Here is a 26,780-nt window from a genome sequence, read left to right as displayed (position 1 = left end):
ATTTTGTATTGGGTTATTTTAAGCTAAAATTTTAACATTTCATGACAAGGTAAAATTTTGTGTTGCATATTAAGATGCTTTTAAAAAATGAAAGCAGTAGCCCAGAGATGCCATCACAGGGCAGGGAGTATTTTACATAACAATATTCATCATAATAAACTGGCTTTCTACCTCTGGTTTCATTTTCAATGTTAAAGTAGTGAAAGACTAAAGTGACTGTAATACAGTGTTTGTTAACAGAAATATTCTGAAATTTACATAATTCAGTGGAATTTTTGTAGGATTACATAAGAATCATTATGTAGGATTACACAAGATATCATAAGAAATATTACAGATTTAAGCAAGACTCCTTGGAGCTGGTCAACTATCATTCATGCATACAATTTTTTGCAGAAAGAGTTAAACATGCAGACAAGTTTTATTTTTCTTTTTTAAAACTTTATTAGGTAGACGTTACTAGATGACATCGTAAAACCCCTTGTGTGCAAGTGAACAAACTACAATATATGTCTTCCCACAATTCATTAAATCCACCCCCCCATTTCTGAATATTGATTCTAAGACAGGTGAAGTGCATTCAAATGCTACTTTACATTCTTCCATTTCATCATGGGGAAGCACTTTTTCAGTCTGTTGGTAACAGGGGCTTGGGATATCAGTGTAAGTGAAAGGAATGCCTTTAAACAAAGTACCGTAAGTTTTGACTTACGAACTTCACTCTCAGTATGGACATCAGATTCATCACAGTCTTTTAAATTAAACTGCCTACCATGATTGTGATTGTTTTTAGCAAAGTGAAGCAGTACAGAGACATACCTACTACTGAATACTAGTGAGGTAACATTTTGAAAATAAAACTGTTAAAAAATTCACTTACTTTCAAAAGGTCCTGTCCAGCAGGACAAACATTGGCAGAACACCTTCCCTTGTATCCATGCATGTACATGTGCATATACAACCTGTGTCTACTATAGCTTTTTAAAGAACAGGATTTTAGTTATACATTCATCAGGACAAATTTAAAAGTCAGACATTACTATGGTAGATTCAACAGAAGACTTCAGTGAACCATCTCTAGACCTCCTAAATTAAAAGGCACTCTGAAGAGGGTAGCAAGAAATAATCCTTACAAAACATTGACACAAACTAAAGCAGCCACAAAGGTAACACACTCAACAGTGATTATTGGTGTACATTTACAATACCAACTTGAAGATGGATTATTTGTAAAAATATTGCCCAAGACTACCAAGTATTTGTCAAGTTATTACAGCATGAAGACCATTGTTGCAATACTATGCAACAAAAAAATACAGTTACCAGCTAAATGCGGGAGAAAGATAATGGAAAAACCTTATCAGCATTTTGGTTGTGTGCCTGCTGGTTGTAAGAGAAAAGAATTTCATTTAAGGAAATAACATTTTAAAATAAACAGTAACTCCTAAGATTGAAGAAGTATTTTGATACACGATGCCTCCTATTCAATGGGTTACAGAATGACTTAGTTAATGCCTAAAAAGCAGAGATAATACTGAAACAGAAGTTATTAAGAAATCTGTAAGAGTGATAATTCACTTATAATTTTATTGCAGTATTGTTCTAAATCAAATTCCCTACCACCAAAACCTTCAGATATGCAAGTTGAATCCTGATTAAACACTTGTGTGTGATGCTTCCTGAAGAAATAACACTGCAAGTGACAGCTGTATTACCAATTAAGAACTCCAGGGGAAAAAAAAGCCTCTCCTACTGTTCTGAAAAACTTCAAAAGAATAAAAGGTTCCAAGAGATACTCTTCTCATCTTAATTTCTCCCTCTTTTCCTTCTTTCACAAATTCGTAGTGGAGGAAAGTAAAACCATTTTATGATCATGAATCTACAGGAGATAGACCTTCTAAGCATAATTTTTCTTCTTGCCCCTCCATTATTAACTCAATTTCCTTCTGATAATTACCTTTTTATAACTTCAATATTTTTTAAAGGATAATTTCTATCAGAAGTTCATATAATTCAAGATAATTTTAGAAAAGTAGCTTTTTTCTTGGCACCTGACTTCCAATAGATGGTCAAAAATGGGAGCAATGTTAGTAAGAAAATACAGTTTCCTTTAGAAAATCAAGATCATAAAAGGCAAAATTCCACTGTCTTCTGGGAAGAAGGAAGTAATCCCAGAAGAAGAAAAAAATCCTACGGTATCCATTTTGAAACTATCTGAAGATGGTACAACAAATACTACTTTTTCAGATCATACCTCCCACCATGCAATAAGGGCTGGGCAGAGATCCCAGAGCTGTTCCACGAAGCTTGTTTGATGGTTTAGTCCATCAAAATACCCACCCCAGGGGAATTACCAACTTATATTAACAGGATATGTTAGTTCAAGTTGGGTACATCTGAAATGCTGTTAAACTGCTTTAAGTCCCAACCTAGCTACAGTGCACCTCCGTGCACCACGTTTCTCGCTATTTCCATCTTCATTAATTAGTGCGGAACACGTCCCGTTTGAGCCCTGGAGTTTGAAGGTACACATAACACAGGTTGTGGTCTAACCTAACTTCAGCTGAATTCTCTTCCACAAAAAGTTGCATTTTTTTAAGTGAAAGAAACGTTGAAAACTCCTAGCTGGTTATGCTGGAAGACCAAAGACGACAACAATGTAAGATGCATTTCTGCAGAAGTCTGAAGGGAGATGGGGCAGGGGGGGTGAACAGCAAGTTAAAAAACTCAGAAACGAGATAATCAGAATTAAAATAGGCATGCCAGATTATTTTTATAATTTGTAAAAAGATAACTTCATCACTAACATAACATTTTTCAACTTTCTGAGCAAACCAGTATTGGTTACTTTGGCTTAACATGTCTGTAGGAGTCCATGGAACAGAAATTCCCATATTGCTCTATGGAGGGGAACAAACACCTTTCATTTGTTTCAAGCAATAAGGCACTTACACATTTAAAAGTCCTCATTATACAAAACACACTGAATACTGGAATTCAAGCGTTGATAGTACGGGTATTGCCAACCTCCAGTTTTTATAACTTCTTAGTCATCAAATAAATATACTACAGGAAGTTCTAATCGCTGATGCATCTAGTTTGTATGTAGCCCAAATGTGGAGTTAGAAATTGCTTTCTTAATGAATCCGCGGTGTTTTGGTCAGCAGCCTGTACGCTAAAAAGGATGTGATCTATTGTCTCACTACCCTTACCTCCTGCCAGTCAAATGAACCCTATTTTAAAATGGAATTCTTCACCTTAAAATATATAAAAGAAAAGACATGGGGCAGAGGAAGGTTTCTCATTGAATTATCATGGTTCAGCTTGGACAGCCTCTTCAGAGATCATGTTTTCTTTTTCTCAGCACCTATTATTCTCATCTCTACCACAGTCACAAGAATTAACAAATACCTTAAAAAGTTATTTGGACTCAGATGGTTAGTTATGTAACAAAGACAACTGTGCTTTTTAATTACATTTAAAAAAATGCAAAATTAAAAGCCCTGAAGAAAAACAGATTTCAGCATTCTGCATTTCAGTAATTTAAATACAACAAAATTAACCTTTCGCTGGTACAGCTCAACAAAACATTACTGGAACAACTTCTTATGAGATCACATTTTCCAGCTCTGATTTTATCTTCAGCCATTTTCACAAGTCACTTTCAAATTATGAAATTTGGAAGGAAAATGAGAGTATTAGAAATAAGAGTGTATAACAAATGGAAATATGGTAAACATTTTATTGTGAGATGGTAAACACAGTGAAATGTAAGTCTATCCCTGTCCTTGCAATTTCTGGACACGAAGCAGCAGAATGTAAATTGATAGGAAGAACTCTTAAGAGTGCATTTTTTATGCAAAAAGATAGTCCATGACTGAAGACTGAATCCATCTGCTTATCCAGAGCTTGCATAAGGCATGAAAATGTTTCTTGACTGCATCAGCACTTTTACAGGACAGGTTTAAAATATCTGAACAGCTTGTTTGGATTCTGTAAGTAGATTTTCCTTCTAAAAATGAGGAAAATGTGGCACTGTATTAGTAACATCATGCTCAGCGACAGCAGGTTAAAATTTCAACAATACTGTTTTCAGTCTGACAAATTTTCAACAAGATGAACACTGAATGGGGTTAGCATGCAACTGTGTTTAAGCAGGTATGTGCAAAACTCATGTTTATGCTAAAAAAAATCAAATATTTTTAAATAATAAATTTCTCCTCTTCTGACTTTGATCCATCCAAAACACTTCAAATTTTTCAAGTTTTGACAAGCCAAATAAGCTCCAAAAAGGTATTCTTCTGTACAATATGCATTGTTTAACAAACTATTTGCTATTATAGCTACTCTTTTTTTTTAAGAAAAACATAGACTTAGAAATAAACAGCTGAAATTACGCTTAGAAATTTATGTATTTATTTTTTACTAGGGACTAAGTAATTAAAGCTTATTACACATTTTTGCCTTTGAAATCAGAGCATGCACTCTAAGACCAGTTTCCATTTCCCTACCTTACGGTATTTCACTGTCAGGTTAAGAGAAGCATCAGTGATTAGTTACCTGACACGAGCACTCCATTCCTTACTGGACAGAGAACGTATAGATCCTGAGTTCTTATGCACAGAAAGATAAGGAAGAATCAGCCAGGAAGCTACAGTCCTGTGTAACTGCAACAAGCAGCATTTGTTAGCTTTATTAAGAAAAATGTTTGGGGGTGTTGTGTTATAGCTTGAGCAGTACTTAAGTGAAAACACTGCTAGTCTTGCAGGTGAATCAAGGCTCAGCTGGTTTTTCATATAACAGTAGCAAGACAAGTCACCAAATACATCAGCAACATAACTTTTAAATGTTGTATGCCCTCTTTTTCAAGTTTATGTGTTAAGTCTGAAAAATACTGAGCAGCTATAATTCCAATTCTTTCACTGTGCTAATATCTGCTACACTGAAGAAAGTAGAATTTTAAGATATGTTATTTAACACTGTCCATGGATGTTATTTCTAACTTTATTAGTGACTCAAATCATTACGAAGGTCTCTTATACTAAAAGATATTATTCCTTCCCCTGACAATTTGCTTTAGTAAGAACATCATTTGGGAATTCTTCCCTACTCCATGCTCTCAGTAAACTCTGCAAGTGAAAGGACTGGCTACATAGCAGCTTGCGCTTCTTCAGAAGCGAACCAGATTTTCAAATTGCTGCACAACGGCTATCAACGGGATTCCAGATATTTTTATCAAAGTATTTGCAACCGAATTCCATACTGGCCTGAAAACAATTATGGCTCCTCTGGTTTCATGGGACTATGACTGATGTCAGGAATGGAGCTGACCCACTGCAACTATAAAGCTGCAAAATTAAAGGAAATTAAGAAATCATCTCTCTAATAGTTTCCTCAGGTAGGATTCTTTCCATCAGCAAAATCAGATATCTAACACAGATTATAGAAGTGAGAGTTATCCATGGTTCTTATCCACAGTGTGGACCTACATAATTATTATACCAAGAATTATGAACGGTGCAAGGTTTGCTCAAGAAACAAAACACCACAACTAAGTTTTAAAAAACTCAGAGCCTGCATGGCAAACTATTTGGCCGTTGAATATTAAACAGTTTCTCAGATCTAACTGGCAAGAGAAACCATTCAATCGCTGGAGAATTTGTATCCTCTGACTGAATTACTGCCCTACCTACACACCATTTAACATCACACAAACTATGGCAGTCTTTGGAAGAACAGAAAGCCCCTTGACTAAAAATAATACCTGATGGTGATCCAAAACACCTTCTAGCTAAATAGGCAATAGTCCCTGCAAATTAATGTCTTTAATAAAGTAAACCTTCACGTTGATCACACTTTCAGAATCAGTAAATAGATGTAAATTAAAAAACCCCTAACATACCAGGAAAAGTTATGAAGTCAGCATTAGTAACATCAAAACCAAACACAAAATCCTCCCTTACTTACACATTTGCACTGCCCCAAAGGAAGGTAATAGATCACTCAAGGTGCACTGTACTTTAATGACAGCTGAAAGATATAAATATACTGTTTATTATAGAGATAAAAATTGAAGACCAATAGACTTTTGTATCAAACTAAAACCAATGGGTCAGCTACAGAACGAGGCTACTCAGAACTGCACTTTTGCCTCTCGCTTGTATTCCTGCTCAGCTTCTTATTCTCACTGGCTAATAGATTGACACAAGGAAAAGCACAGTTATTTTCCAGTCACAAGCTCCTGGATAAACTCTGCAAATATACCTAACTATGCTCTGAGATGCCACAGCAGTCAGAACCATCCTGCCACTCACACGGCTGAGCAGGCCTGAAACTTGACCCAGTTAATAAAATACAACTAATTATTTTAGCAAACAAAGTGGAGAAAGGGAGAGCAGCCCCCTCCAGCCTGGCATGCCCAGCCAGCCCTCCCTGGCAGGAGGAGGATGGGGCGCACACAGCACGGCACTGCTGGGAGGGCACCAGCTCCGACTGCTTGCCTGCAAGGAGGCCTGAGCACGTGGGCAAATCCATTTCAGGCAAGCTTGAAAGAGAAGGCTAGTGTAGAATGGATTTAAGCATTTCCTGGTCTGAATACAGTTATCAATGAGCAACAACTTTGCACAAGGATAATCTTAAATATTAAATGTGGTAAAAGCAAACCAGCGATGATCAGCATACAGTAGCGTGAAATCTGCCTTAGCAGGTTAATTCAGCTGCCTCATGAAGTTTTCTGCTAATAAAGATGGAGTAGAACAGTCTGGTGTTTCTTCAGAGTAGTTACAAAAAACAAAACACATTTACAAAATGAAAGAAAACCATCACTGAATTTCCTTACAAAGTCCATTCCATTTCTTTCAAAATGATATATTAATGCTTGTAGAACAGATGACATGACTTTGATGTATACAAGATTTCCTGTGATACGAGAAGAGCTATTTAAAAGCTAACATTATATTGAATAAAGTTTTGTACTAAACTACTTCTCATACTTCAGTTGGTTATGTTACACTGTTTATCATCTTTGTCAGCGACATGGACAGTGGATTGAGTGCACCCCCAGCAAGTTTCCCTGATGACACCAAGCTGTGTGGTGCGGTCGACACACTGGAGGGAAGGGAGATGCCATCCAGAGGGACCTGGACAGGCTGGAGGGGTGGGCCTGTGCAAACCTCATGAAGTTCAACAAGGCCAAGTGCAGGGTCCTGCACATGAGTCGAGGCAATCCCAAGCACAGATACAGGCTGGGCGATGAGTGGATTGAGAGCAGCCCCGGGGAGAAGGACTTGGAGGTATTAGAGGATGGAAAACTGACTATGAGTCAGCAATGGGCGCTCGCAGCCCAGAAATCCAACCATATCCTGGGCTGCATCAAGAGAAATGTGGCCAGCAGGTGGAGGGAGGCGATTCTCCCCCTCTACTCTGCTCTCGTGAGACCCCACCTGGAGTCCAGCTCTGGGGCCCCCAACATAAGAAGAACATGGACCTGCTTGAGCAGGTCCAGAGGAGGCCATGTAGATGATCAGGGGGCTGGAGCACATCCCTTAAGAGGACAGGCTGAGAGAGTTGGGGTTGTTCAGCCTGGAGAAGAGAAGGCTCCAGGGAGACCGTAGAGTGTCCTTCCAGTACTTAAAGGGAGCCCACAGGAAAGATGGGGAGGGACTCTTGATCAGGGAGTGTAGGGATAGAATGAGGGGTAACAGTTTTAAACTGAAAGAGGGTAGATTTAGATTAGATGTAAGCAAGAAATTCTTTACTGTGAGGGTGGTGAGACACTGGAACAGGTTGCCCAGAGAAGTTGCCCCCTCCCTGGAACTGTTCAAGGCCAGATTGGACGGGGCTTTGAGTATCTGAGCAACCTCATCTAGTGGAAGGTGTCCCTGTCCATGGCAGGGGGTTGGAACTAGATGATCTTTAAGAGTCCCTTCCAACCCAAACCATTCTATGATTTCATATTTAATATTGATGAAAAATTGTACTATTCAAGTGGGAATATTTTTATATGGATGAAAAAAAGTCTTCCATATCCCTACTGTGCCTGGCTCTTGAAATTTTTTTCTATTCTACAGAAAAGCAAAAGCAAATATTATTTTAATTTTTTTTTTAACAGAAAAAGCAAGATTAGACTCCCTCATCTTTACAAGGTCAAAGATGCCTCGTTTTGGTATGTGTAGAAAATGAAGAACCATTTCCATTTGATTTAATCTGTTCTGATAAAAGCAAAATGGCCTAGATGAAATTACAATGTAGTAGTTGAGATGCGTTTTTTTTTTCCTCCACCCACAATGACATGCTTTCTGAATATACGTAAGTGCACATCTATTATCTTCCCTTTTATGCTCTTTATTCTAGCATCTGAATTTCAGATCTTACAAACTCCCATCAGAAACTGAAAGTGGCAAACATGGCAGAGTGAAAACAGCTACAAAGACTGTAAGAATCTCTCACACATTTACAAAGAACCAGGAAAAGAAAGAAAATTAATCCACTGTATAGTTAATTACAGATAATCTCAAGTACTAAAATATTCTCAAGTGGAATAGTTTGACACTGAATTACAGACTGCACTGCAAACCCGAATCTATCTATATATATCTCACACTCTGAGGTCTGAAGGTTTTTCTAAATAATACAAAAATATCTTCATTATTTGACATTTAAAGAAAGGAATAAAAATCCCTGAGTAAGCCAAAGACAACTAATATGTATAACCTCAGAAAACACACTCAAAACCAAGACTGATTTTAAGGCAGCTTTCAACCTCAGACAGAACACAAATAGAAAATTGATGTGTCACAAAAGAAGAAATCTAATTAACAGGTGAATTTGCATTGACAATAGACTTTGAACTTTACTTCTAAATGTCACTGCTTCCCTGCTTAATTTGCAGATCTTAGAAAGGTACTATTTCTACCATTAGGACAACAGGGTCAATATGCCCTTAAATTTAAATGGAAATATTAAGTACTTGTTGACCACTATGGTGTGCTTGTATACACTCTTGCAACAACAGCAAAAAAACAAAACAAGAAAACAAAACCAGAAGCTGGCAGAAACCAAACATACTAGCCAACTACTGTAAGCTGATACTTGTGTTTCCAGGTAAACAAAAATCATCAGTTTCTTCCACTGAGGCCTTGAAGCCAAAGTGAGTATGTTAAAACAGCATTGCTGATGGGGCAGAATAGTATTTACTTAAAAATTACAACTAGATTCAGATTTAATAACAATTTTCAAAGTGGTGCAAAGTACATCCTCTCAAATGATATGCTATTTGCAGGCCTAAATTTTGAAGTCTGTGGACTTTTCAGGACATTGCCCACCTCCCTGCTTCCCACTCTCCCCATATATATGCAAATATATATATATATATATGCATCTTCAAACACACACACTGAAAGTACCTTCACAGTAAAAATCCAATCTTCTTTTCTTTAAGATCAGCTTGTATTTTTAAAGTACAGATATTTCTCTTATTCAGTTCCTTTGTTTCAGTGTTCTGATTACACAAATTTATTTTATTCTGATTTTTTAAAGTTATATTTGTATGATAAATTTTGATTATAACTGAAAGTGAAAAAATTCTCAGTAGCTGATTCCTACCACTGAATTACATTGCTCTTGTGGTGATGTGCTGAGAAAGAGGTCTGGTAGCAAACAGTAGTACTCTGAAGTTAGGAAAAAAGAGCAAAGATAGCTATTCTCTTCAGATCTGTAACACCCAGGAAGAGAAACACTGGAAGCAGAGAATAAGAATGAAATGGTCTCCTAAGAATTCATGACCCCTCCCCCCTTACCCAAATTCACAGATTTTCCTCATGAGACATCAGTGGATGCTCTTAAGAGTTATGTAGCCTACTTCAAACAAATGAACTAACAAACAAAACATGCTATTTAGGTTATAAAGTTTCATCAAGTCAATCTTCACACAACTAGAGTGTAGCACGTGTATTTATGCCAAGTCAGAACAGAAGAGCAGGTTTCCAGCTTCCCTGCAAACACACTTCAGGGATATCTTGGGACAGGAACAGACCACTGACACTTCTTGTTATCTAAACCCTTCAAATTTTTTCTGTACTGGGAGAGTTTCAAAATGCTCCACACCCCACAATCAATATTAATAGACTGCCATAAATTAAATACTGAAGTGAAACCAATCAGCATATTTGTAAGTATCACAGAGCTTCAATACTGAGGATATTTCCTTCTGAGGCCCTGCAGTTTGGCGGTGGTAATCTACACTCTTGCCCACTAGCAGGACTCAGAAGATAACCAGCTGTCGTGCTCTGGCATGTAACAGGGTTTCGGTATGCTGAACAGAATGCTGTGTTATGGAAGTTATTTACAGAAGTAGTTTTTAATACCAAAAGTAGTATGCTCAGTATACAGTAAGAGTTCAAACACTTCTAAGCATTTCCCCCTTAAAGGCCGACACTGAAGTTAAATGGAGCACATGTTAGCAGTTAAATGCTTTCTTCACAGGCCAAATCGGTAGTAGAGTTGTGGCTACAATACAGACCTTGATTGTCTAGTTCAGAAGACTCAAAAAACCCCTCCAAAGTAATAATTAAAAAAACCCAACAAACCAAACATTTAAAAAGCAGCAGTCAGGGGGCCCATCTTGTTCAGAGTGCACCAGAGCAAAGTGGCTTTCTGGTCTGCAGTAGTGTTTTCGGCTGAGGGAAGATGGCAGGAGATCGATCCCCCATTCTTCTTCCAGGGCGGTGGCTTTGATGCTGTTACCAGCACTGTATTGCTCTGTTGCACAAAGCGCGTATAGCCCTTGCAGGACCAGCTCAGTTCAGGTGAGTAAGGTCCATCCTTACCAGGGCATACCTGTCCGTGACCTTTTCCTCTGCTTTTTACAAAGGCAATAGATAGGAAACACAAATAAACCTGTCAAAAGAAGAAAATAAGAAGAAAATCATAATTAAATGCAATCCTTTGTGCGTGCATTGTGTTCTTTCAGTGTATGTAGAGTATTCAGATGCAGCTTTCCATGTCTCAAGAGAATTTAGATAAGGCATTTGGACAAGCAGAAAAACTATTAGCCTGCAACAGTCTCTTCAAAAATGAGTTAAGCTACACTGTTTACTTTACAACAAATTCCTGCTAACCCTACTTCCATCTCTGATAAATTAATTCCTGAACCACGCTGTTTTGTAGAAGATACAAACTTAAAACTTTTAAAAGCATTTTGGTAATTCTTAGATTTAAATCCAAGGCTGATTTAACTGAACTAGTTTTCAACCTGTTTTGTATGTAACAGAGGCAGCATGTTATGGCTTTTTAAAAAAAATTTATTTAGTTTTACAAACATCCTCATCTATTGTGAAGTAATACCAAATGTTTATTCTTGCCTGGGCAGAGAACTATTTATTCTTAAAAGTCTTTTGAGAGAAAGGAAGCTGTAAGAGGAAAAATAAATAAATAAAATCCGTTTAGTCAAGAGAAAAATAGTTTTTCATAAGAGGTACTCTTTCAAACACAAATGAGAAGGATATCCCCCTTTCTCTTGCCACCAGCTGACTGAAATGGTGAAAGATCTCCTTTTCAGACACCACTACAGTAACAATATATAACAAAAGACTACTACGGTCACCAGGGTCCTTGCTTTGTTCAATAGCCTTGTAAATGTTGTAGAATGGTTTTCAGCTATGATACTGAGACTACTTTAACAGTTGTGTTGGCAGAAGATATTGCTGTACTTACCTTAAAACCAAAACTTTCCTATAAATAATCAAGTGTTTTTGGAACTGCTCATACTGCTGCTCTTGATCACATATTATCTGGCCATACCTAGGATGGGACTTCAATGACATACTGGGTATTACTGTAATTATCATTATTATATTACTGCAAAACCCTCTTAATTTTCAACATAAGCAAAAGAGTGGGGCTCTTCCCAGCATAATTACAGAATCACAGAATAGTTTTGGTTGGAATGGGCCTTAAAGATCATCTAGTTCCAACCCCCCTGCCAGGGGCAGGGACACTTTCCACTACACCAGGTTGCTCAGAGCCCCGTCCAACCTGGCCTTGAACACTTCCAAGGAGTGGGCAGCCACAACTTCAGGGTCCATCTGGTCCATCTGTCAAATCCATGTCTCTCCAATTTAGAGACAAGGATGTCATGTGGGACAGTGTCAACTACTTTGCACAAGTTCAGGTAGATGACATCACTTGCTCTTCCCTTATCCCCCAATGCTTTAACCCTGTCATAGGCGGCCACCAAATCTGTCAGGCATGATTTGCCCTTAATGAAGCCATGTTGGCTGTCACCAGTCGCCTCCTTATTTTCCATGTGCCCTAGCATACTTTCCAGGAGGATCCGCTCCATGATCTTACTGGGCACAGAGGTGAGACTGACTGGCCTGTAGTTCCCCAGGTCTTCTTTTTTTCCCCTTTTTAAATATGGGGGTTATGTTTCCCCTTTTCCAGTCATCAGGAACTTCCCCGGACTGCCACGACTTCTCAGATATGATGGATAGTGGCTGAGTCCCTTCATCCAAGAGTTCCCTCAGGACCCACGGAGCCATCTCACCAGGTCCCATGGACTTGTGCACCTTCAGGTTCCTTAGATGCTCTTGAACCTGATCTTCACCTATAGTGGGAGATTCTTCATTCTCCCAGTTCCCACCTTTGCCTTCCATGTCTTGGGCAGTGTGGTTGGAGCACTTGCTGGTGAAGACTGAGGCAAAAAAGTCATTGAGTACCTCAGCCTTCTCCATATCCCAGGTAACCAGATATCTTGTCTCCTTCCAGAGAGGGCCCACACTTTCCCTAGTCTTCCTTTTATCACTGAGGTACCTATACAAGCTTTTCTTGTTGGCCTTGATGTCCCTGGTCAGATTTAATTCTATCAGGGCTTTGGCTTTCCTAACCTGATCCCTGGCTGCTTGGACAATTTCTCTGTATTCCTCCCAGACTAACCGTCCTTTCCTCCACCCTCTGTAGGCTTTCTTTTTGTGTTTGAACTTGTCCAGGAGCTCCTTGTTCACCCATGCAGGCCTCCTGGCAGCCTTACCTGACTTCCTCTTTGTCAGGATGCATCGCTCCTGAGCTTGGAGGAGGAGATCCTTGAGTATTAACCAGGTTTCTTGGGCCCCTCATCTCTCCAGGGCTCCAAAGTATACCAGATTGCTGAGCAAGATAAGCTTTACTGGCATTAAGAATATTTTTGGCACAAAAATGTCACTAAAAAGAATAAATATTTAAGATCTCTCTCTCTTTTCAGTGAATCCAACTCAGAATATCGATACAGGAAAAAGATATGTATTCTTAGCCTAAATAATGAAATGAATAGCAATATTCCTTATTTGGCCAGGTGTAGTCTAGGGAAGCTGTAATGGTATTTTGGTTTTATACTGATTGGTTATGTGCAATCTTATTAATATAAATATCCTGGTATATTTTGGCTTTATTATATCAAAATAAAGATGCCACAGCCCCACAAGCCTCAAGGCTGGGCATACACTGCAAAATTTTAAAAGGAATAAGTAGTCTGGTGAAGAGTTGTAAAGCAGCGTAATAATCCCCAATTGACATATTACTGCCAACATAAACAGTGGATATGCACTTACATGAGTAAAATTACACATTTATCATTATGGCTTATTTAATTTCTACAGGAGAATTCAGTTAAACCAGGCAAAGAGCAGATTTGCTAGAGTAACTACATCCACATTAATACAACCACGTTAAGAGAACTTTGATACTCTATCAAATGAGTTTACAGCACTGGTTTTTGTGATGGAATGCAATTTGGCAGTCTATGCACTGAATCAGATTTTGAGATTGACTCATCTCAATTTGCTGCTTTGTTGTTGTTGTTGCTGCATCTTCAAGCTGGAGGGCTCTTGGGACTATGCCTAGTGCCCCCAAAATCTTACCATGCACATGGCCAAGATCTTAGAATTGTTGTCCACTGGGGTGATTAAAGGGAGGGTTCAAGTCAGCCAGCCCCCAGGACTACGCTTAAATTACTTGGACCTTTTTATTAGTTTAACTATACTAGTTAAAGATTTTGGTTCAGAAAACCAAATAAGTGGGGAAAAAAGTAAACCTAACAGGCATAAAATGCAAGTAAGAAAAAAAGATTCTAAACACAATTTTTTTTTAGAGAAAAGTAATGTGCTTTATACTAAAATGGTATCTATGAAATTTGTACCTTGTGTCCATCTCTGAGATGAAAATACAGAGATGTCATACAGAAAGTCACTGCAAAATCAGAATCAGACTCATTCACTTATATAACTCTTACCTATTACAACAGCTATGGCTCCCAGTGCCAGTCCCAGAACCAGTATTAGGGGTGTAATGAGTAGTTTTCCAGCTGAAATGCAAAATTCATTAAACAATTCAAAGTAGGCATTTTGTTTTTCCCTTTCCAACCATCCATAAATATTTTGATATTGGACTCCCAAACACTGGTTCATTTTTTTAATACTTTACCAGGATTCCTATTTGTAAATTCATCCTACAAATCTAACTGGGAGCTATCACCACTCAGCCAGATCCCTCTCTTTGCCCTTTTCACCCACCACAACTCTTCGAGCACAACTCATTTTGTAAATTAACGGTTAGCTTGCATTTACTTCTGTTTCCATTCTAAAATCCTTCAGGCATTGACAGAAACGTGATAGCTATAAAGCTACTATCGTACAGCTTCTCCAGAATACTACTGTACAGCAACCACCCTGGAAAGATGCCAAGCAAACCAGCATCTTTGAGAGTTTATATTAACTCAAGGCGATGAGACCATCACCTCTAAATATGCTTCTGCTTGCTTTAAAAGGCTATGGTGAAGTCCTCCTGTACAATTGTGATTTAGGTCTAAATCAAACCACAGCCAAGCCTATTTTGGATCATTATTTAGAAGGACATGTTTCTGCTCTTACATGAGTAAGGCAGCGAGGTTGTGCAGCACACCAGCTAGAGCATAAGACTCTAAGAACAAATAAAACATGCTCATATTCTTTATTTTTGTTGAGTTCATGATTTGTAGAAATGCATGGAGGGGAAGGCAGGGTTCCTTCTGAAACACTTAAGCTGAAACTGAACTTTGAATCCAAGTTATCTTTCTTGCGTTGCATGCTTTCAACTGAATGGCAGAATCTCCCTAGCCATGTTGGCTGAGAGTTTGGATCACAAATGTCATTTGTCTCAGCTGTCTGAAAACACAGCAGGGCAGGCCTTTTTACCAATACACCAGCAGTCTGATCAGGGATTTGAAATTAAGCGATTTTCTAAGTTAAGCATGTCTTTGAAAGATCACCTCTAGAAATGGAGGAGAAGCAAGTTTGTTACCTCTCTCTAGTCACTTGTGTCAGATTTCAGTAAAAGGATTACTTCATTCAATGATGATGTAAACCTCTCCATAACCTGAGCCACTAATTTGGGCAGTCTAAAGGAAAAATGAGATATTTTGAAAATATTTACAACAGTTAAATGAATTGGTCCTTTTCGTGCTCTATTTTGATAGCTTTTAAATTTCATAGGAGTGTTGTGGGTGTGAAACATTAATTCCTAGAAGAAAAAAAATTGGCAAATATTATTTGTATTACTCTAGTTGCTAGGCATCTTAATGGTAACCCTTCTTGGGACTCCACTGTGCTGCATTCTATACACACAGAAGTTATCAAATAAATTATTCAAGCGTAGACAGGAGAAGGAATGTAGAATGATGGAAAACCTCAAGAAAACTCAAAACATGAGCGATTAAAAACATTTAAAAACACTACCAGAGCTCTTAACAATTTCAAAGTAAAGCTTATAAAAGATTGTTTTAAGGTATGAACTCGCTTTACTTTACTAATAACCATGTAATTAGAATGTTACAAAATCATGACGTTTGGTACCAGAATTATTAAAAACTTAAACCACTGAACTGGTGACTAAGTACACAGAAATAAAGTCTGCAGAAAGAACTAAGCTAGCTTTTGACTGGAATAATTTCTTTGCAGACACAAAGAACAGTTCCTAAGCTAATTCAGTTTAAGAACTTGTTTACTTACACATTTGACAAAGTAACTCGGAGCTGAAATAAAGACTGAGTGAGTGCATTTTTCCTTCTGCCTGTGAATGTAAAGTTATGAGTATCGTGTAGTTCCAAGATCTTATAGGATAAATTCATCATCATGGGACAGTATCTTCTTTTAGTTATCAATGCATTCTTTCTAAAGGTTACACTTTAAAAACAAAACAAAATATCCTTTCTCCTTATATATCTACCACATTTAAATCCTTTACCTTTGTAAACTAAAATTAAGGAACAAGTTAACATGAGGTGAACATAACTTGCACAAGCTACCATCAGTAAAAGTATGAACAGCAGCAATCACTGCAGAGCAGGAGATATGTACCTTTTACTCCAATCATTACCATCAGCATTGTATGAAACATTTATAAAATGCTCCCTTTTACATGTCTGAATTGAACATTACTTTATATCCAATTCCAGTTCAACACAAATCGTTTGTTGTAGTTTGACGGATTATGAGGCTTTCAATAAGAGGGAATCGTGACACACAAGAAATGCTGATGAGACTAAGGATGTCTATTGCAGGCACTAAACTTCCCAATGATCCACTGTCTTACGTCTGTTAGCTCTGAGACTGCTAGCAGAGAGCGCAAACATAAAACTTGCCTCAGAGCTGAATAAAATCTTAGGTCATTAGTCTATGTGGTGAACTCAGCAGTAGGTTATGATAGCCATTTTGGTAATGTTCAAAACCTAGTATTTAAAGATAACTTAAAAAGAAATGGTTGTAAACAGAACAAGGCTCAAAAGAGAACCTTTTTTCAATTTTACTCAAATTAATGGTAAACAATTTATCTACTGGGTTACTCAGCACAAAGATTTAGACATCTGTGGTAATGCAATAACTGTATTTGCAGGTGTCTCAGGGGGGTTGCATCACTTGTGATAGAGAGCGATGTTTTTCTGCAAAATGAGGAAAAGTTTAGGGAAACATGACAGAATATTTTTCCTTTGCATAACTTTGAATTTGGTTGCCAGTTTTATGGAAATGTATACAAAACACCATAACTCCTTAAAGAATTCTTTGTCACGTAGAAAACTAATATAGTAGTTTTAGAAAACAAATTTAGTCACTAGCATGAGAAAAAGTTTTGTCTTCCAAGTCTAAATATCATGTTTATGTAACAGAGCCACTAAAAGTATCCACTTACAAATCAGAACAGTCACATCTATGTAGATTTAAGTTCTAATACAAGTTTGTATCTGGTTTTAGAGTCCTATCAAGTGTATATAGAATATAGGCAACTTCTTACAAATCAGACTGACTTAAATGAAGGTTGGATCCTAGAAATGCATGCTTCCTTCTGCAGAGTTCAAAGCCATGCATACATAAAGTGCATCCTGCACTCTGTCTCGGGACAGGAGCACATTGGATCTGAAAACATGCTGCTTTCAGAATTCTATTTGAAATGCTGTTTACAATGCAAAAAATGTCATTTGCTTTAGTAGCATCATTACATGTTGTGTCCTGTTATGTATCCGTGAAGTACCCGGCAGTTGACTGTGAATATAATTCAAACTGAATTCAGGTGGTACTTAAGTGGCATCTTAAGTACATTTAAGACAGCTGAACATGTTTTCCTTTTCTATGCAATTCATCACTAGATATTATAGTTATAACTAAACATTCTGCCTCCAACAACTTAGCCAAATAATTACTATGAGAATGAAATCTCTAAGTCCACTGGGACTGAAGGATAAAAGCAATTTCAGCTTACTGTACTGGTCACAGGACAAAGTTTCTCTAAAAAATGCTGGCTAAAGAAGGGAGAGAAATGTCATCGAATTGAGAGACCACTTCTGCTCCCAGGTTATTTTCTTTTCCCTGTGATTTCTTTTACCTTTACAAAACCACTGGTTTATGAAGAAAAAGTTTATGCTGTCATAAATGCTTTTCCCTTATTTTTATTACAGAGCAGTTTGTGATTGTAGGCACGAATGCTTGCTTCTCAACAGAAACCATGATAGCATGCCAGCCTGCCATGAAGTGTTCTTTCCTTTCTACACACCCCACCCACTCAGATTTAGTAGAAACAGGCCAAAAAACCTTCACTGCTCAAGGCTACAAAATCACCACGTTTACTTAAATAAGTACTAACTTCTCCATAGCAAGAAAGTATAAAAAGTCACAGAAGAAAATGTATCTAACAACACCTCCCCAGTCTCTCCCTGACAATCAAGGTAATGTTCTCTTAATTTCCACTACTTAGCTAACTAGCAGAAGCATTTTACTACAGGAAATCCAACCTTTATTTCTTGCTACCTGTTACTAAAAGTTAGAGACTATGCTTTCAATGGTCTATCTGCTACCATCTCCTTTTTCCAACATCTTCTGCTGACTGCCAGAATGGAACCAAAACCAGGCTTGTACACTAACACCTACTGATGATAATGTTCCCCTCTTACCTGATAAAGCCTTAAAATATTTACATTTACAGTTCTAGCTACCAGGACATCTGAGCCCAGGCATGATCCTTAATTGGAACTAAACATTTCTGGGTTTTCAACTTGATCTTAAATGATTAAGACTAGGAAGCTTAAGTTCAAAACAAAATGGAAAAAAATAAAAGATCATAACAAAGAAGAATCTGATGGAGGGTCTATAAAAGATATGAGAAGGTAAGTAAGCTATTATTACTTACTCAATTTCATAACAGAAGTAACCAATGAAATTATCGGGAACCAATAAAAGCCAGGAGGAATGGAAGTACTTTCTCCACGCAACACATAGTGAAATCCTACAGCCCCTACCAGAGATATTGTGGAAGCCAAAACTTAAGAACTGTATAAATTGGTGAATGAATGGTGAATTGATAGTTATTAAGCAAAGGTTTAGATACAAACCTTAACTAAGGAAGCGTCCACAACGATTACTGGAAATAGACAGGGAGTGAGATCTTATTTCTAGTTGGCCACTGCTGGGGACAGACTCACTAGGCAGACCTTTACACTCACCCAATTAACAGGCACAGATCAATTCTGTTGAAGTTTTACAAAGATAGCTAATCTTGCCAAATTCCCACCATTCAAGACAACAGAATCCACAAACTGAACTGACACTGTATCACAGTTAGGGATTATATTGTCTTGAAAGAAAACTGTCAGGAGATATAATCTTAAAACAATATAATGCCTTCTTAAAAAAACCGTGCACACCCACATGTGTGCTTGTGTGGAAAAAAGTACAAAAATCTAGACTGACTCACATATGCCGATCATAGCCATAACCTAATCAAATGGAGGAAGAGCAGTGAGCTGAATTCCTGAATTCTAATCTGATATAAATTGTCGAAGCTTTTATTTTTTGATTTTTCACATGTGAGTTCTGTTAGGGCTCTGGAGTGCTTTGGTAGTTATTCATAAAGTGCATCAGGATCAATATTTTAATTTAGAGCTCTAGAGGTAACAGGGTCATGAGTGTCAATGCAGAATTCTTTGAATCATTGTCAACTTGGGCGTTAACAAGCCATTGTAAAAATGAAGGCAATTACTACATGTGCTGGCAGGTTCAGCTAGCTCTGTCTCTATTCAAATGATGACCATTCCTGTGAAAAATAGCACTGTATGACAGAGGTAGTCCTGGAGATAAATTTTTAACAGAGAACCCTATGAGAAATTTAAGCTGAGGCTGTAGGCTTTGCTAATCTTTCTTAGTTTACTAATTAAAGGCAAACTGCAAGTACACTTGCAAACAGGAAATGAAAGTAAAATTATCTTATACCTTCTCTATGCATGTTTTTATAAATATGAACATATACATGTCACCACTGAAGTTTAACTCATATATGCACTTTCGCATTTCTTTACTGCTTCCAAGTCACTGCAAATAAACTAAAACTAAATAAAGCTGTTTCTTTTTAAAAGGGAAAGGTTGTGTATTATTGATTCTTGAAATAGGAAACAGGGAAAATAGAAAATAATTTTAATAGTAGTTAGGCACATGCAGTATGTGCATCTGTATTCTGGACTTTGCATGTGGCATTAAAACATGCCAACTGCATATTTAGATGCCTTATATGTAAATCATTGCACAAATTAAAACAATAATAATGTTATTTTTTGCAGATCTATGTTGTGATAAAACCCACTTATTTTGTATTTATATCTCCATTGTACATAGCAGGTTTAATCTTGGAATAAAGTTACCCATGATTCTGCATGTGAGCAGCACAGACTTGGTACTATCTCTGAGCACAGTCCCTTGCTATCACAGATAATAATTCCATCAAATGTACCAAGACCCATTTTAAAACAGCTTATATTGTTTGCCATTGTGGCTTTTACTAAAAGCTCTTCTGAACCATTACTAAGTGTTTTGAAACAGTTCTTGAATTTTAAGCCTAAATTTATTCATGAACAGTTTATACCCATGTGCTCTAGTGCCAGCATTGTCTTTAATCTAGACTAGATCTTCTCACGCGTTGGAATTTATCTCTACAAAATGTATCAGAGTAGGCACATTCAATCATTTTGAATTTTCATCCACTTTCCTATTTATTTCTGTATCTTTAATTCACCTCTCTCAAGTTTGTTCTAAAGCCTTGCAAGTTCCTGAGGTCAAATTAAAGGGCCTGGATGTCTTATTGCCATTTGTTAGACAAGCATTCCAGGTTTGCGAGCCTCCCACAACATTGCAGATCAGCAAGATCGGCATTCTTGTTACCAGGCCTATGAGTTAATGTGCCAACTCTTGTATTACTGTAAAATAGAAATCACCTAGTTTTCTTACTGGAATGTGTTTGGCTCAGGTGTATTGTTGTCACTGGAAGTCTGCTGACTTCTATTTCCACACATTCAGTCTCTTACCTTTACCTCTACATTCAAGATCATCAACTGATAAGCTCAAAGCATTTCCTCATCCTAGTTGAATTCCAAGTCATCTCCAATTTCTATGCTTTAATTCAAGTACAAAAAGTCTTATTTTCCTTAATAGGTCCCCAGTTTTCAACAGTTAATTAGGAGTTGGTTTTTTTTTTTTTTAATAAAAAAAGTCAAGCTTTTGGCATCATATTCCTGTGAAAGAAATTAATGTATACAGTTGTATTTTGTTTTAAGCTGGATTTTGTCTGAACCAAAACTAACAGATAAAAGGTAAGTATCCTCCTATTTAAATGGGCAAACTTGAGTGATTGGGTTTTTCAAACCCAGACCAGGTTTAAATCTAAACAGTGCTTTATTCAAATAGATCCCTGACACAAAGGTTCATTTAAAAAAAAGTTCCTGCTCTGATCCACTTCTCCTATATGCTTTTAGAATAACGATCACAGCCAGCAACATGCATATTGACATAATTTTTCCAGTTTGCTTACTTATTATTTAAAAAGGTTAGAAAACAGAAGCTATCAGAAGAGGACACAATACTTATTCATACACAGTCCATGAAAAAAGGTAGTGCAAATGGTATATATTTCAACATACTTAATAAACCACCTTTTACATAACTAAACAACAGACTGCCTATCCAATACTTTAAACCACTAGTTTTTATTTAAGTATTACTGACACCTCCCCAATCACCTCATTGTGCAGCTCTCCATAAGGAACATTTATCCACTCACCACAGACAGAGCCTCGCACTAATCTCCTTAAATGTGGTCTCTCGGGGAGGTAACGGTATTTGCATCCAAAGATACTGAGGTTTGACGTGTGATCTCCGAAGAACCGGAGCTGACGGTATCTCTCCCCACAACGGTAACAGAAATTAGTGTTACACTGTGAACAGGTCATGTGGTCACACCCTTCTGTTCTCTGGATGTGGATCTGTATGAGTGGAAGAAAAAAAGAAAAGCATTTTTTCCCCCGCCCTAATCACAGGAAAGTAGGCACTGCCTGGTGCAGTCCATAAATCAGATGAAAAGACACCACAAACAACCCACTGCTTAATTCAGCATTTGCATTAATTAATACTGCAAATATCCTAAGACAATAGTGGTTTTCTAAAGCCACGTTTCAGAGCATCAAATATGAGTTATAGTTGTTTCCAGATTTCCATACATATTTTTCTATATAATCCTCCTTCTTTGTTTAAACACTCTTTGTATCAGATGAGAATCTGAGTCATCCTTGCCCTTACCGAAAATTTGTTTTTATTACTGAAGTAGACACATTAGCATCAAACTTTATTAAAAATAAAAGCAGCACAGTAAATATAGTTATGAACTCTGTTTGACCCGTCAACAGATGGGTTTCCCTCCTATGCTACCTATGGCTCCACTCCCTTTCCTATTACCATCACAAATGGACTTGCATTTGGTAATAAACATCAGAAAGGCTTCACTGTTAGAGTGAATGATTTGAAAAGTATGGGATTTTATTTTTTTTGTAAAAAGAAAGATTCTACAAACCATATAAAAGGATACGCCAAGCTTTCATAATGGCTGCAGTACAGCATGAAGCTGGGCTGCCTAGGTTCTACATCCATCTTTCTGCTCATTGCCTGCATAAATAGCTCCATTCCTGTATCTCCATCTACTCTTCTGCAAAACTGGTACATTACCTGCTTTGCACAGATTTGATAAGGCTTCAGCTTTAGTTAATAGTTCTGAGAGTCTTAGGAGAGAGGGTAGTCCTGGGGCTCAGTATTTCACTAAATCAATACGATTACACAGCCACTTCTAAATCTTGCAAACTAAAACTATAGATAATAATGCTGTAAACACACACTTTTCCTTGCTCACTAAATTGCTAAACCCCTCCCCATCCCAAGACCATGCTCCACAGTGGAATGGCAGATAAAATTATTTAATAATTGAGGGTGGAAGTGACCTTTAGAGGTCATCTATTTTAACCCCTAGCTCCAAGCTGGGCTCACTTCAAAGTCAGATCAGATTGCTCCAGGCCTCATCCCACTAGATTTTAAAAATTTCCAAGTACGGGTATATCTCAGTTTCTTTGAGAAACTGTCCCACACTTCATCACCCTTCCTGGGAATATTTTTTTCCCTTACATCCAATTGGAATTTTATTTGTTGAAACTTGTGATGGATGAATGAACACCTCCTGAAATTCTTATCCATATCTACATTTTGCAGGGAGGTACAGGTGAAGACAAGGCATCACGACTCAGTGGCCCTGCAAGCACCAGAGATGCTGAAAGCTCAGGTACAACTGAAGCCTCTCGCCTTGAGAGGCTTGTGACTCCTGGAGGATCTGGCCAACAGTAGTGATCTCAGAATCTGTATTTCTACAATTTCAAATGCTTCTTCTACACGTAAGAGAGGGGACTGAGCTATAAAACATTACTTTCTAGTAAGCAACTATTCTAGTGGACTTGTATTCATCCCATGAAGGGATGCAAATACTCACCGAGCAGTTATCCCCCCTCTATCCTGAGGAAGCCTGCTGTATCACAGGAGCCCTGTCTCCCAGAAACACCTGACAAAATACCATTGCTGACAAGCTTTATAAGCCACTTGACTTTGAAACATTCACATTTAAGCACTGACTGCAAGCAAAGTGGAAAGAAATGTTGACCCAATATTTTACCAACTTGAGCATAACTTCTTAAGTTATATACTATTTTCTTCTAAAAGGGATATTCTCAGCATGAATTTTGCTTTTACTTTTCAAGTTTTATATGAAAAAATTTCAACCACTCATGGAGCCATAGTTTATTTAATTCCTAAGAGATTAATTTGAATTGAAATTAAGGAATTTTAATAGTGACTTAATATATTTTAACACATAAAGTTTAAAATTTAATTCCAATTAGTTTTGCAGGGGACAAATTCAGACAGCAACTATACAGAATTTTGCAATTTTAGAGGCACCTTTCCTTATCTGGTGATTCAGTGACGTATCTCCATCTTAAAAATGTAAATGAGGGAATTAGATCTTATGACACTAATGAGAATTAACTGGTTGATTCAAAAAGAAAACAAGACTGTTGAATTCTCCTTTCTCTTCTCCAACTTACCAACCCAATCTATTAAGTTACCATCCATCCTAATTGAAAATCTGTACAAGCCTGGAGCCTACAAAAACCCTAGATGCAAACCCAAACTACTTCACATTTCAGAAACAAATTAATCTTCTTTGGTACCAGGAACTTCAAGGAGCTGCTGGCAGTAGCTTTATACATTCTACTATCAATACCTTTCAGAAATACCCACGTCTTTGACACTGCCTACCATTCTTCTATCCACGTTTTCCTAGAAGTATCCCAGCTCCAGTTAGCCAGGCAATACTCCTAAATCACTTCTGAATCTACTTGTTTCTGCTCTAAATACTCCAGATATACTGTCCTCTTAAAACATAAAGAAGGTGATATAGGATTTATTTTCTCACAGACACATATTGCAATTACACATACTTTATCTTTGCTTCTTCAAAAAGTATTAAAAAAATTTTAGTGAATACTTATCTGCACATAAATAACTGTCTTCAAAGCTGCAAATTTGGAACAACTGGTTGTACTTGCTTATATTTTTTGTTGCAAAAAACCTTCCCTTTTTTAGTGAGGAGAGACTTCATTAAAAAAAATGAAATAAAAGAACCCAACAACCTTAGATGCGGGGCATATACTCCCTGTCATATGCCACGTAGACTGACAATGCCAGATGAACTCTGTATGATTCAGTCAGTCTGCTTTCAAGCCTAAAACATGACATCTCACCAGGTCAACTTCAGCTTGCGTTCACATGGGCACGCCTCCCTCCCCTCAGAATAAGCCACTGACAGAGATGGATTACAAATCTATAGGTTGAGAAAGCGATCACTGACAGGTCAGATATCACATGAGTGTTCCTGCTCTGCTGGCAATGCCGCGGCATGCAGCAGGCAGCCGGGGGAATGCACAGGGCCAGGAATGCACCTTGCTATAGTTAGCTGTGGCCATGTGGGGCTGGGTGACTTGTAACTGCAGGCTGCCCCACAGCATGGTGTGGGTGGAGAAGGCAAGATGAGAGCACAATGACTGCAAGTCCCACTTCTGCCTCCAAGCATTCAGTTAGTGTTACTGGTTTCATCCTGCATCCAGAGCCTGCTCAAACCCAAAGACAAACCTTTCCCTGTAAGGTGAGGGTATAGTCATTCAGAAACCCAAGAATGGCTCCCACAACAAAGAGGGGTGAAAATTACACACCAACGGCAAAGCTCAGAGTCTTAAGGAACATCTGAAGTAGCACAGGGGCTATTTCAGACCCTCACTTTACCTCCTCTGCACGTTACATGCCCTCTCACAGAAATCTTCCAGGGAAATCGCTTCTAAGATATCTGAGAATGAGTGGCCATTTCTCCTCCACTCTTTCTGGAAGAAAAGCTGGTGCACAGCTTTATCCCTTCTTCTACAAGATAGGGCTCTCCTCCATCCAGAGTATGAGAAATAATTTGCACAACACCTTCAAAAACTATGCCCCAAGTTATTTGATAACACTCGTATTAATCAGAACAGTGCATCCACAGATAAGTACATACTACTTGATTTGCATTGACATCCTTGTTTACTTAAATTTCTGCTGTTCAAAGCTTTCTAAGCTAGAGCCACTGTTTGGTGTTTTTCAGACAGTGGTGCTTTTGAAATCTGTGGTAAGATAACACCAACATGAAGTACTTCCTTGGTTTGCTGTACTGTACAAACACTTGTGGAAAAAAGGCATTTCGCTGCAAACATGTCACAAGAAACTGTAAAACATAAAACCCTAAACAGTAGTGGGGAAAGACAAGTAAGGTTATTGATTTTATGAAAAGTCATCTAGTATGTAGCAGATCTGAACTCATTAGTCAGTCCCTCTAGAACAAGACCAGCGCTTTCTGAACAAGTCTTCTTGAGAAGAATGGTCTACACTGAGCTTCTCACAGTAGCGTGTAATAAATTTGAAATAGGCTCTATTAGAAACAATAAAGATGTAAAAATTAATTTAAGGTAGTTTTTAAAAAGTAGCATTTTGTAGTATGTATTTCCATACTGACATAGTCACAACATGAATCTACAATTATGTATTTTGACTGCGTGTAACATTTTTATTTGCTTATGTAAGCATATCTTAGAGAAACCAAGTAAATATATGCTACTCCCATTAGCTGCACTAAAGCTGTGTCCACCAACAAGAAAAAGTAATCAAGTTTAAGCTTATTTAACAGTACCTGCTAGTATTCACATTAAGGGATTATGTTCTTTCAAAGCACTTACCAACACTAGTGAAAAAACTTGTGAATACCTGCCTAAGGATCTGGCTATATTTACACACACCATAAGAGTGTTCCTATTTTCTCACCTTCACGCCCAGACAAGATAATAATTGTGCATTCTACTTCTCCATGGTACAGCTACTTAAAGAAAGAGTCTGTGGGTATATGTGTCAGTGTGTATATATAATTAACTCCAGAAGATATCTGGAAGATATGGTCACAGTTTACACTGCAATGAGTATCACACTTTGCAAGTTACCAGTAATTTTAGAAGTTATTTCAGTAAATTCTACCTCTACTGAAGTTTCCACCTTTAATTTCCATTAGCTTCAGTTTTAGCATAAAGACTGAATATTAATATCTTGACATTTACAATTTAATCTTGCCTTTTCCTCAAGCTGCTTGTCAATTTTGGCTGCTACAAATCTTTAACCAAAACATGAAAGAGGTTCTTTAAGCAGAATATATGCACTTATCAAAATATGTTGTCACCTGAAACATTGACTACGCGGATCAAGAACAAGGATAAATCAAATAGTGTGTTACCAAATCTGTTACCTCTGTCACCCTTTTCTCTATTTTATTTGGATATATGGTAGTCATCTGAGTCA

At 37.6% G+C, this 26,780-nt stretch overlaps 1 protein-coding gene across 4 annotated transcripts in view; it reads right to left on the bottom strand.

Annotated features, from left to right (window-relative positions):
• Window positions 1-419: 419 nt before the first annotated feature.
• Window positions 420-26,780, bottom strand: part of RNF217 (ring finger protein 217) — a 71,145-nt gene continuing 44,784 nt past the window's right edge. The window contains exons 4-6 of one of the 4 annotated variants that reach the window (XM_074862422.1): window positions 21,601-21,802; window positions 14,264-14,335; window positions 420-10,896 (exon numbers count right to left, since the gene is read on the bottom strand). In XM_074862422.1, the coding sequence (XP_074718523.1) occupies window positions 10,823-10,896; window positions 14,264-14,335; window positions 21,601-21,802 (348 nt within the window). In that variant the 3' untranslated portion in view covers window positions 420-10,822. Of the gene's footprint in view, window positions 10,897-14,263; window positions 14,336-15,371; window positions 15,407-16,600; window positions 16,946-21,600; window positions 21,803-26,780 lie in introns of those variants that run through there. The other 3 variants (XM_074862423.1, XM_074862425.1, XM_074862424.1) reach the window with 3 other exon arrangements.

This window comes from Strix uralensis, chromosome 3, assembly GCF_047716275.1.
Source record: "Strix uralensis isolate ZFMK-TIS-50842 chromosome 3, bStrUra1, whole genome shotgun sequence".
NCBI classification, from domain to species: Eukaryota; Metazoa; Chordata; class Aves; order Strigiformes; family Strigidae; genus Strix; species Strix uralensis.
The sequence above is the reverse complement of the archived record's forward strand: the minus strand, read 5'-3'. Positions and strand labels throughout refer to the sequence as shown.